Source organism: Cupressus sempervirens, chromosome 8 (assembly GCF_028749045.1).
Source record: "Cupressus sempervirens isolate cs-2001-9-10 chromosome 8, ASM2874904v1, whole genome shotgun sequence".
Lineage (NCBI taxonomy): Eukaryota > Viridiplantae > Streptophyta > Pinopsida > Cupressales > Cupressaceae > Cupressus > Cupressus sempervirens.
This window is the reverse complement of record NC_143125.1, coordinates 463,475,461-463,488,995: the sequence shown is the minus strand read 5'-3', so window position 1 is coordinate 463,488,995 and position 13,535 is coordinate 463,475,461. Positions and strand designations below refer to the sequence as shown.

At 30.1% G+C, this 13,535-nt stretch overlaps 1 protein-coding gene across 3 annotated transcripts in view; it reads right to left on the bottom strand.

Moving 5' to 3' along the window:
• The window catches only part of LOC149543243 (putative CoA ligase CCL7), a 149,542-nt gene that overhangs the window by 18,136 nt on the left and 117,871 nt on the right, over nt 1-13,535 (bottom strand). The window contains exons 4-6 of one of the 3 annotated variants that reach the window (XM_089798088.1): nt 6,815-6,882; nt 6,575-6,677; nt 6,324-6,433 (exon numbers count right to left, since the gene is read on the bottom strand). In XM_089798088.1, the coding sequence (XP_089654214.1) occupies nt 6,324-6,433; nt 6,575-6,677; nt 6,815-6,882 (281 nt within the window). Of the gene's footprint in view, nt 1-6,183; nt 6,434-6,574; nt 6,678-6,814; nt 6,883-13,535 lie in introns of those variants that run through there. The other 2 variants (XM_089798091.1, XM_089798090.1) reach the window with 2 other exon arrangements.

Below are 13,535 nucleotides of genomic sequence, written 5' to 3'. Positions count from 1 at the left end.
GAAAGGTCAACCCTGTTAAAGGTTACAATACACACTGTTAAATGTGACCTGGTTAAAGGATTTCAATCACCCTATTAGGAGTGATACTTGTCAAAGGACTTTAGAACATTCCATTAGAATGTAACCCGATTAAAAGATTTACAAATGATTGTTAGGTAAACCTTAATCCAAAGGATTTATCCACATTGGTATAGTTGTTAGAAAGTAACAAAAGGATTTGATCTTATAAAAAATTACAACTCACATGCAAATTATAGATCTATGGTTCTGTCCTCTATTCTTCTTTGCATTCATACTCTTCATCTTTGACAATTTGTTCACCCTTCAAGCATTCATCCTCTTAAGCCTTCTTTCTTTTTAATGGCAACTATTGTCTCTTCTATTCAGCCACTAGATGAAGCAACACCCTAGACTTCTTGTCTTCCTTAGGTTCTCACACATGACAACCTTTTCTTCTAGCTTGCTATCTGTATAAATAGAGAATTTAGATCTTTTTTCACTTAACCACAATCATACATTTTAGGGTTAGGTAGGATTCAATGAATCTACCCACTTTTCCATTTTAGTCCCTTATAGAAACTTCTTCTACAATCTTCCTTGAATTTGCCTCAAAATGGTTTATCTTTAATTTTGTGGCTCTAGGTCATCAAGCTTGTCTTCCACACACTTCACATAATTCAAGAAATCATATTAGTTGGCTCATATTCATCAAACCTTCAATTTAGCACTTTTTGTTTGTTTTTTGTCACTCGATATCTATAGTATTCTGTCACTCAACCAACACTAGTTCACTTGGCACATAGTAAAGTTTACTGATGTTCAACATCAATGAAACTTTAATCGGCTTCCACTATTTTTCTTGTTTTCTCAGCACCTATTAATTTTCACCCAGCTTTCATTGTTTGCTTAGCAAGGCTTGGCAGACACATTTCTTTCCTTGATCTTCTTCTAGTCTTTTCTTGAGTAACCTTTCATGATCTTCTTCTAGTCTTTGCTTGAGTAACTTTTCATTACAAACTTTAAGTAGATAAACAATACACTATAGTATCAATGTCTTACTTGGCCTTAGTGCTCCTTTTATGCACTAAATATCTCAACCTTTCTCTAGGTGCTCTTGTTATCTTCTCTTTTCAAATCCTCTTCATCAATCAAACAAATGATAGCATTCAGGCCAAAAAGAAATTCTCTCACCAATAAGTAGGAGGTTTGACATCATTGACAAAATAATGATCATTCCATGCTAGGTTATACACTTTAAAAAATATCTTTTTAACATAAGAAGCATGTTCTCTAAGGCACATAGGGAGCTACCTTGTTTTGGAGAAAAAACACTCCTATCTACAAATCAAAAAAAGGGGTCTCCATTTTTGAAGTAAAAAATAGGGTGTATGTTGTGAAACCACATCAGTTAGAAGAGATGGATTGTTGATTATGATATGCTTGAAGGGGAGTAAGGAAGGGATATATAATTAATTATCTTTTATTTCTCATGATTTATAGGATTTTTGAGAGACATTGTATTTATTTGCATAAATCAATCTTTATTTTTTGGTATGAGCATTGTTTTCTATAGCTCCCTAATGAGAAACAATCAAAGCAAGATATTGGGCAGACAAAAAAGGTGGAAAGAAACCTCAAACTATGAGGAATGGAGATGGTGAACTAAGGTGTGGAAGATCTTAGAGAGAGGTAGGTTGACCACTTTGATGGGAAGGCTTCATGGTGAGAACTCTTAAGTTGCTCAACCATTTTTGAGAAAATACAATGAAGGTACACTAATTATGGGAGCTCAAAATGTTACTGTCAGTGAGGAACTTATTTCCAAAGTGATTATCATTCCAATTGGGGAAAAAGCATTTATAGAATTCATAAGTTCTCTAATGTGTCCATTGAAGAGTTTTCCAAGGATTTGGGTTAGAGAGAGGCTCTAGTCAAGTTGCAAGATAAAACTTATTTTTAGCCTGCATGTATCAAAAAGATTTTATGTTTTTTTCTACATGTTATTTTCTATTACATTACTTTGGATGGTAGATTCATTAGGATTTTTTTGTACCATTTTGCTATTCTAAATCACTTTAGGCACAATGTCAATATTTCTATCCCCTTATAACTTTATTCCTTGATGAATGCCAATATTAATGGCATGAGGAAAAACACTCGGACCAACCTAACCCTTCATGATGGTTTTTTGTTTCTTATAAATGAGTAGATTAAAGTCTATTATGTGGGGAAATTAATTAAGGTAAAGGGTGTGGCAGATGAAAAAGAGGAGGAGTCAAAGGAAGATTCTCAGGGTTTCTTTGAAACTAAAGATAATGAGGGAATACAGTTAGAGAAGTATGATGCTCCTAAAATTGAGGGGAAGGGAAAGGAGAATTCTTCCAAAAGTTTTATATCTTCCAAGAAAAAAATGAAAGCTTCTCCGAGTAAGAAGAAGGATAAGAAGGTAGTGGGCTATGATGATGATTATTATGACATGGGTGAAGATATGGAGAATAATGTTAAAGAGGTTGGTCATAGTAGGAAGAAGCATGGGAAGGGGTTAGAGAAAGAAAGAGAAGGACAATTCATCCATGAAAACCCTTATAACCCCCACAAGAAATAAATCTACCAAAGTTATTATTTTGTTTGATGATTATGATGAGAAGGATGTGGATATGGATATTGTTAGTGAAGAGGAGGGTACTAGTAAGAAATTTGAGCTTGGAAAGAAAAAATAGAGAATTGGTAAATGGGATGCTGATGGTAGCAAGGTTTTAGATTCTTCTTTGAATCTTATTAAAGATCAGGATATGGACGAGTTTCCTAACGAAGGGACCAACTAGGACACTAATTTTACCTAGACTACTCAGACCCATGATACTAATGTCACTCATGCCACTGAGGTTGTCCCTTCTAAGGGAAGAAGGATGGTCTAGAAGAGCATGAGTATAAACATGGTGAATCTCGGCATAGGTAGAGAAAAAATAAATCTTATGGTTGGTGAAATAGTGCAAAGTAAAATTGAACTCCAAGATCTTACTAACCCCTCTATATTGATTTTTAGTGACAATATTAAAGATGATAATACGGATGTGTTGAAAATTTTAAGACATAGCATGCTAAAAAACTTTGGGTCAATTTAGTGGTCATTTCATCAAATCATGGATTTGAATGACAAGGTAGGTACCTTAGAGGGTAGGATGATTCATCAAAAGACCTATGATTTTTTTGAGAAGGAGAGTCTTATTTTGGGCCCATTGATTGATATGGAATCCTTTTACAAACTATAAGCTAAGGTACTCAAACTAGATAACAAGGTGAATAACATTGAAAGCACTCTGAGAGGCATTGTTGATCAAAGCTATAAAATACTTAAGGCATCCATTGAGAACATCAAGATTCTTATTAGTAAGATGGAGAATATTGCGAGGGAAAATGTCATTGTTACTATTCCTAAGGATTAAAAGGGGGTTTTATTGAAAGAAAATAGGGGCTTCGTAAAAGGACCAAAGCTAGTACAAAGAAGACGGTTGTGGTTACCTCTACTGAAGTTAGTAAAGATGTTTCACAGAAGATGGATCACCTTGAGCTGCAACCTATAGAACTACTAAATAATATGGGTTAGGGTCCTCCTGGTGTCCCAATGTTGTCTATGTATTTTGTACTGTTTATTGGTTGGTTGTTGTATTTTCCCTTTTTAGATGACATTTGTTCATTTACTAGATCTGTCTATTTGTGTCATATTTTGACTACTAGGATTAATGCTTAATCTTTAAGGTTTCACTGTAAAGGGTTTTAGGGCCCCTTCAAAACCTATTTTCTTAATAGATATATTTTTAGAGAGAATTTATTATTATTAAAAAAATTCATGCTCTTTAGTAGTTTTCTTATTATCCCATCAGGTTCCCTAGTGGGGTGTTATAGATGAAGAGGTTGAATCTAAGACTCATGATCCCATATCACATAGTTAAAATGGCTTTGTGGATGAAAAATCCTCTACCAAATAAAGTTTAAATGATTTTACCTTGTTTCTCTCAATTTTAATTATGGTTGAGATGAGGGAAGTCCCACAATACTATGTTCCACTTTTTGGCCAACTCTAATACTGAGATAAACAATCTTTAAAAAATGTCACTTTTAGACTCCTATTGCTTAAAAACTATTGGGAATTTCAAGATTATGTAAAAAAATGATTAAAATTTTTTTTTTCTTAGTTTCTAAATCTTTTTTAAAAAAAAAATGGAATTGATTTTCCCTTCTTCAAAAAATATTTTCTTTCAAAAATCAACATTTTAGGGAGTGACATTCACTTTGATAAGCATGATTTTTCTATGAATATGATAAAAACATATTTCTTTCAAATTTAGGTTTGTAACACCAATATTTAGGGCATCCAATTTGTTTCACTCAAGTTGATTGAAATTTTTATAGTTTATTAACTTATGAAGTGATATTAATTATAATCTTGACATAGGTTCACTTTGATCACTCTGAATTGATCTATATATATCAAAATTTATTTTTCCCTTTTTTGTTATAAATATAACATAAGTACCTAGTTCTACGATATTTTTATTTTTTTTCTATTTCAATATTTTTGTAGAAGCATCAAACACAAAAATTTCTAAATGGTAGGACAACCTATATTTACTAAAACTTAAAAAGTTAAGCCATCATAAAGTCTATATATAAAAATAAAAATCTTTGATAAGATGTCTCTGAGCAGTATCATCCTAAATTTTGTTTTGTCAAATAAATTTATTTGATCTGCCAAAAAGTTAATGTCAAAATATTTTTTTTAGCATTTTCATGAGTGCAAAGGATAATTGATTTCAAGTGTGACTAAGGAAGATAGATTATACCAAAAAGATTTTTATCTAAGATGCTTTTATCTAACTATTTTTGCCTTACTCCTTCAAATGGGACCTCACAATGCTTAAATCATCATATTTTCTTAAAAATCTATAATTTGAGCAAAAAATCAGGATGTTAAAAAAAGTGGGACACATATTGTGGGACCACCCAAGAAAGCTTATTTTTCTTTCATTTTTTTCTATCCACCATAGTAATGATGTAAACCAAAATTTTATCTTGATTTAAAAAAAAAATGTATGTCAACTTTATTTCTTGTGAGGATGTCATAGACCCATTGGAGTCCTTCCTATGGTTTTTAGGATGTGATTTATAATTCAACTTCCAACAATGCATATTGATATATCATTGCACAAAATTTACTAGAATAATTATTTAAATTTCTAAAAATATGTAAATTATCAAAATCCTTATATTTCCATGTACCTTCAAATGACTTAGGTGATCATCTTCTTTCTTTCTTGCCCTAGTTTTCTAAGTTCTTTTATTTCAAGGATTATACTTCATTACAACTATTTTATTCCTCAATTTAGTTTCTTTATTTATCTCTTTTCAAAGTATGTTATCTCTTTAGAGACGACTCACCTCCTTGCAAATGAATTAATGACATAAATTTATTTTTTAACTTATATTCAAGTTTTGAATCCAAGACCATCAATTTTGTTTACAAAGTTTTATCATATATCCATGTACACTTTGACATTTACTATTTCTAAAATAGTTACACTCAATATTTGGTCAATTTTATGTTCAATTGGACCAAAATTCTTTCGAATTCAACTTTTAAATTCATTGCAACTAGTTATGCTTGGTGGCTTCTTTATCAAAAAATAAATATTTACCTCACCAAATTAGAGCACAACAAATTATTTTGAAATTTCTAAATAAAATAATTTACACCTCACAAACATTAGACACACTAAAGTAAATGATATTTTTTAGTCATTTGTCTATAATGTGATAATATGATTATCTTTTGAAATCTTTAGTTTAACATTTTGAAAAGGGGATGGTTGTATGACTTACCTTGTTGGAAATCAATCCTTAATGTGCAATTCTAACAAAAAAATATATTATAAAGGAAATTATCATCAACTAGGATCAAAATAATCATAACTAAGTTTGCCTTTAAAAGATATTGAAAACTCTTTAGTCTAAAAGAAAATGGTAATTAGTTTATTTCTATGAAAAAGATATAATATTACTAAAGAATTTTGAATGAAGATACCTACATAAATTATTATTATTAAAGACCTTTGAGAATGAAGACATACTTTTGAAAGGTGATCATAAACTATGATTTGGTTGACATGTGATATCCAAAAGAGATTAAGACTTGTGAATGTTATCTATAATTTTATAAAATATTAAGTGAAAGTATATATGGAATTGTAATAATATGTTGCATAAATTTTTTTTCTTATGTCTAGATTTATAATCCTTTTATGACATATACATATGACACTTACAGTTGTGATTTGATATTTTTGTCTAGATATCGTCGAAGGATCTTTCCAGAAGTAGATCTTGGTATAGTTTTTACAAATATCACATCTTTTAACCTTTTAAATGGTGCTACCTAGAAAAAAAGACATTAGAAATATACAATGATTAATTACAAACATAAATGCATTAAGTAAATTGTAGTATTAAACATCATAACAATACATATTAAATATGTTAAAAAATATGTTTGTATTAGTCTAATTTTGGCTATTACCTGTTTGGAAATAAACTCCATCACATCTTTCTTTGTCAAAGAGCTTCGTGTAGAAAGGACAATGTATGCTATAGGAACCTCTCCCAGTCGTGGATCGATTTGACTACACAAATGAACTTATAATTGAGAAAATTGCAAACAATTCTCCATGTCATATAAACTCAATTTCTTCTTTATTCCTATTTGAAAATTATTTATTTCAAGAATAAATGCATACTTAAATAAAACAATATCACATACCGAATAACTGCTGCATCTGAAATTTCTGAATGTTTTAGTAATAGTGCTTCCAACTCAGCTGGGGCCACCTAAAGAGAAAATAGACATGATTTATATTTTTAAAATGCATATAAACAACTAATCATGCAATTTTTTAATCTTAATATTTATATGGATTGAAATCATTAAATAAATCATGTAGCTTATTTAGAAAAAAAGATTTATACGCCAATAAAATTCACAACAAATGCTTACACATCTACTTAACAAATTATTTTAGTCATAAAATACCTAAGTGTTTTATTTATGAATAATATCTCATAATTATTTGAATTTAAGATAAGTATGTGCACACATTCTCATTTATTACTCAAAAAGGGAAAAACTTAGAGATGAGAATGGATATGCCTACACATTCAAACATTTATAACTACAATGTAAGAAAATGGCCTCTATATTTAATTTAAGAATTAATATAAAATATATTAAACATTCATAGGACATCAAGCCTTATATTAAAAATGAGTTCACCATGTAGTGTCTAGGTTAAGTGGTGTTGTTGTTCTTTTCCTTGTCTAGGTTCAAACCTCTACCAGGCCTACATTATGATTATGCATTTATGCCTTTTATAATCTAATGTATTCAGGAGTTTAGGCCTCAACATTTTTATATGGGTATGAGGTCCCTCATTTTTGGTCTTAGTGTCTCATAGCTCTAAGCACAACGTATTGTACATGGACTCATAGGGCATGTCATGTCAATGTCATCAATCATGTTAAAAAGATTACCTGAATTTTTTTTGAAGAAAATGTCAACTTAAAAAAATCTATTATAAAAATTTAATTAATTTAAAGCTAAATATATTTATGTTTGGAATCATTTTTAGAAGTCCTTTGATATCATTCATTTTTTATAGTAATATTAGGTTGATTAAAGTGATGAATTCTTACATATATAAAAAATAAGATAAAGTAAAAACTATAATCAAAAGTTTTAAAAAAAACTTCTATTTTCCATGCCAATATTTCTAACGCTGTAATTTATAAATTCAAACTCTACACTCACAAGGGTAGCTATTGATAGCATATCTTTTGGTGGATCTTGTCCCTGCACAACTATAGAGTCCCATTTTCTCTTTTTATCCTCTCCTTCTTTCGAGTTGGAATAGTCAACTATGTTATATGTAACTAAATTTCCAACTTCATAATTTTTCTTTTCTGCAAAGGGGTCATCTATATTGCTAGCAAAGGGATCTTCATTAGTATCTACAATAATTGTGGCTCCCCTATCAACATGGTTTTAGCTTGCACATTATATGCATCCTCGATATCCATTGTTGTATCATCTTAGGGCTCATCTTCAATAGATGTTGATGCTAGAGTTGATGTTATTTATTTAATTACTTTTACTACTACTAACTTAGCCTCTTTGGTTACTAACTCATACTCTCCTCCCATTATCAGTATAGACCTCTTGTTATTCCTTAACAATAGTTCAATCTTTTTCTAGATTGCTTTCATTTCATTGTCATTTTGAATGGCACAAAGTTTTCTAATAGCTTTCTCTCTTATTTTCTTATCATCTTCTTTGGTTCTAGCTTTCTTCTCAACCAATCTTTTGTATAGGCTCTCAAGTATATTTCCATGAATATTTATAAATAGTTGTTTAAAATCTATCATATACCTTATAACTTCATTCTCAGGTTTTCTCTTTTGTAATGGGTCATATAGATCATAATACTTCTTGAGCTAAGTTAGATTTCCATCTTTGATTATCATGTGAATCATTCTTCCAATTGTTGGTTTCCAAAATTTTATTTTCTACTCATTGCTTTCCACTTGTTGTGGCCTTGTTCATGGTCCAACTGGTGGTGTTATATATCCTCTCATCCTCTTAAGTGTGCTTTCCTTTTCCTTTTCATCTACTGTAGTCTTATTTCCAACATATGTCATTAATACCTTGGGCTTCTTTTTAGGTATCATCCCACTAGCCATTTCCTTTATTCTTTTTAATCTTTCTGGTGTCACATCTTCCTTTTTCTCTTCCTCCTTTTTCCTTTTTAAGAGGTGATAGTGTCATAGATGGTGAAATCCCTATAGATCTTCTTGAAGTTGTAGGGTTACTCATCTCATTCATCACTATCACTTCTTCTTTTATTATTTATGCTTCTAAAATAGATGGTATGGCACTAATAGGTGTTGTAGGAGGTGGACTAGTATGTACAGCTGACAGTGGTTAATATAGAAAATTATTACTTTGACTAATTTCCTTCATCTCTACTGCTATTTCTTTAGCTTCAACATATTCTTCTTTTGTGATCCTTGTTTCATGAAGCATTTTATTTGCCACATTTTCTACTTTCTTCTTTAATGATTAACATATCTATAATTTTTGTGTCTTGGTCAATCTATCTTCTATAGTCCCCCAATTCTCACTTTGATCATCAATATCTACCTTCAATAATTCCTTACCATATTCATTAATTTTTGCTTATGTAACTTCGTAGCCTAAAGGATCAACAAAAATACCTCTAGGAGTACTCTCTAAGAGTAACTGGATCCATCCATGTCATGTTAGTCTCTACCAAGAAACATATCTACTTCTTATACCTCTCTATAACTGACTTAGGTTTCCCCTTTCTGTCACTCATCTTTGTCTGAAATGTCTTCATCATAATGGTTACGTTGCTATTTATGCAATCTTCAAATGTCTTTCTATAATAGTAACTGATTGATTTTATGATACACTTGTCCAAATTCCAATTTGATACATTCCATGCATAGGAGGGATTATTTTCATGAGAAGAAAGAACATATAAGTTATCATAGATCCAAATCTTAATATTGCATATTTGTTCTTCTTAATCCTTTCAAGGTTATCAAAGAATTTTTGTTTGAAAATCTCACATAAATAAGCTTCCACTCTCTCAACACACATCTTATAAGTTGCATTTATGAAGCTTGCAAAGACTTCATCTTCTCTAGAGCTAGAACTCATCTTATAAGTTGAGATTTTACTAATAAACCTGACATCATCTTGTTCAATCATAATCAACATCACGTCTCTACCATTCCAATTTGTCTTAGTATTTCCTCACACTAATTTCTTCACATTTTTCTCATTGATAGATAGTATTACCTTGTTTCTTAGTCCAGTAACCTCATGAATTAAGTTATTTGTTATCTCAACAACTTGGTCTCTTAACCAAAATTTGTTATCATAGGTTCTACTTAGGATAACTCTAGCCCATTCTTCATTATCAAACTCATGACAAAACAAAAATTGACCAATCTTTAATTTTCCAAAATGGTTGAATTCATTCTTAAAGCCCATGTCTTATTTATAAATCTTCTCATATTCACTAGAAATCTCTGAATCTCCTAGGGTTTCAAACTTACAGTCTTTGTAAAACCTTAAATCTTCCACAACTAACACTCTTCAGGAATCTGTGAAAATTCCTTGATAGGGTCATCTTCTAAATGTGCAATTGAAGTCCTCTTAAACTTACACCTTAGTTTTTCTAGAATATCATGTAGTAAAGAGGGATTCATTTTATAAATTTTAAACAAATTCACAATTAAGTCTCAACGATGTAGATAAATACCTTAAAACCATGAAATTAGGGATTCTGTGTAAACTTTTTGAGTTCATCTCTCCAACACTTTAGTTCCCATTCAAATCACTCAAAAATATGCTCCACAAGTTTCTATTGGCTCTCAAACATTTTAATGGTGGTTAATTACATTTATTTTAGTCCTTTTGTTTACCATAAATCTGATCTATATTAATCGTGCTAGTACACAAAAATCAAAAAGTTGATTCTACAACTAATAGGCTAAATTCCTTTCTCAAGCTCACATATGACCTTGTATCTTTATGCTATCTTAACTATAACTCTCAAACATCATTTTAATGCTTCTCTTAAGTGCACAAAACTTTATGTCACAATTGCAGTGTGTAATGAATTTCTGGCATGTTATCCCCTATTTTCTCCAATGAATTGATTGCTTAAATTGATAGGGGTTTATTAGCTACTACAACTGATTTGAACTTCTTCTTAGATGTGTTTTTTGACTTCTCAACCCATATTTGTGTTATTTTAGGTGTCTTTGATTTTAAAAAAATCAATGAAATTTTCTAATTGGTCTTTCACATTTTCTTTCTACCTTTCATTACTATTTTCATTCCTTCTTACTTTGTTGTCTGCATTCCTTCTATAGTTCATTTTTTGTGATCTCATACTTGGTGTTCTTATGTTGTTCACTCTACAAAATCTAATGTATGTCCTAAATTTTTGCAAATATAAAATGCTATCACATTGTTTCCATATCTAGGTCCAAATTGATTAGTCTATAATCTGTAATTTCTATCGATAAGTCCAAAATTGTTGGACTTATAACACATAAATCCATTTTTAACAACATTTATTGCTCCCAATGGTCTACTAGCTATAGAGTTAGTACTTTCATATATTCCATTATTGTTATATCTAGGTTTCCTACATTTATTAGATTTATGTCCATAATCAAAGCAATTATAAGAATAACTAGAAGAGGGTTTAGTATACTTATCTATGCAATACTTCTTCATGTGTCTAACTTGATTGTATGCAAATCATCTTCCATTAATATTTTTCTTTACTTCTTCATGTTGTTCAGATGGTTTAGGTACTTATTTGTTAATATATTCTTGTTTTCAGGTTGTTGGTTCACTAGATCTAGTTTTTTAGGAACTTCATATCCTTTAGATGATTCTCTTTCAACATATCCAATCCTTGTCTTGTCATAAAAATGTCTTTGTGCCATAATCTTCTCATCAAGCTTCTTAGTGTTGGATTATAACTTTTTGTAGTGCCTGCCCCTAAGTCGCATTTCAGTCATCCTTCCTAACTCTTTTAGGCCAATTTTATGCTTGATGATTAGTATTATTATTTTAGAGATTATCAGATGTTGTTTTACACTCAGTTTATTATATGATGAGATTACTTGGTACTCTATATTTCATGCATGTATGATGATTATTCAATGTTTTTCAGTTATCGATGATGATTAGTTAGATGGTTTATTATCACATGTGCTTTCTTATGGATACTTACCCCATACTGCATGTGTATGGTGTGCGTGTTTTTTTTCTTTATGTATGGTGTTTCTGATGTGGTTAAGGAAGGGAGTCGTAGTCACCTACTAGTCGGGATCTACACGATGCACCACTTCCTGCCATTGTCTGTTTAGCTTAGAATATTATGTTTGTACATGCGTGGATTTTATGTAGGTTGCAGGTACCGGGTATCGACTTCCCTGAATCGCCAGGATGAGCGTACCCTATCGCATTAGCTCAATGGTAAGAGAGGGGAGTTAAACTCTTAAGTCCAAATCCTAAGCCCTTTAGCCAATTGTTCTAATTGATAATTAGGACAAGTATCTGAGTTAAGTACCCTACGAATCCATCAAATGATGTAATTTCGTGATTATAATCTTTTTGTTTGATTTAGTATGTGTTTTTCTATGATGGGTTTTCGTATGCTGCCTTATGAGTCCTTAATGTTTTTCTATTAATTAAGTCTAATTAAAAAGATTACTTAATGATTTAATTTAATGAAAAATCATTATTACATTTTCATATTTAATTAATTGAGAAATTAATTAAATAAAATAATTAAATTTAAAGATAAAAGTTTAAAGATAAATTTAGAACGTGATAATATTTATTTAATTTAATAATAATATATTTAGAGTTCATTTTTAAATAAATGCTAAATATTATTGTTATTTAAGTTAATTAAATATTCTATCAATCAAGTTTCTAAAAAAAAATAAAAAAAAGTGAAAATATATTAATTATTAAAAAGTTGTAAGATTGCATGATGCGAGCATGAGTTGGAAATATAAAAGAAATTAATTAAAAAGATAAAATAAGAGAAAATTATAGTGTTGTTTTAATTTCATAAAGTGCACATGAGATTAAAGTATTAAATTAATTTAAAATAGAAGTCAAGTGGAATATTAAATAAAGTTAGTTAATAATTCAACTTAATGTGCATGAAAAGATGAATGCAAAATAAAAGAAAAGATAATAAAAGTTAATTTGGAGTTTGAGTTTGTTAAGAAAGGAGTCCTCTCGGGTGAACGCACAATTAGTGCCCCGATTTGAGGAGAAAACTCCTTATCACAACTTTGGGGTTCATTTTTGGGGGACGGTGAATTTTCGAGACAGGAATTTTGGGGGAAGAACTTTGGAAGCAAATTTCAGAAGGAGAATTCTAGGAAGGATTTTTCAGAAGAAAGTTATTGAAGAGATGCGAGCTCTCTTACAATTTTTGGGAATTGCGTATTAGCATCAGGTTCAGGTAGGGTCTGGTATTTTGACCCCTAAATGATTTAAGAAATTTAATATATTCTGTCTACTTCGTGATTGTAAGAACTTGTCTCCTCGAATGTGTGAATTCTTCGTTCTGGATCTTTTGCTATTCGATTTTCATCTGTAAATCTAGATTGGAAAACTATTTTAGAAAACCGCATTCGTAGGTAAAAAGAGAATTTGGATTAAATCAAGTTTTGGGTTGAATTAAAATTAAATTGAGAAATTTAATTTGGAAAAATGTTTGATCTGGGAAATGAAAATTTGATTGGTTCGATTTAATTTTCCTATCAGATTAAATTGTAATTAAAAAATAAAAATAATTAATTAAATAAATAAATAAATAAATAAATAAATAAATAAATAAATAAATAAATAAATAAAT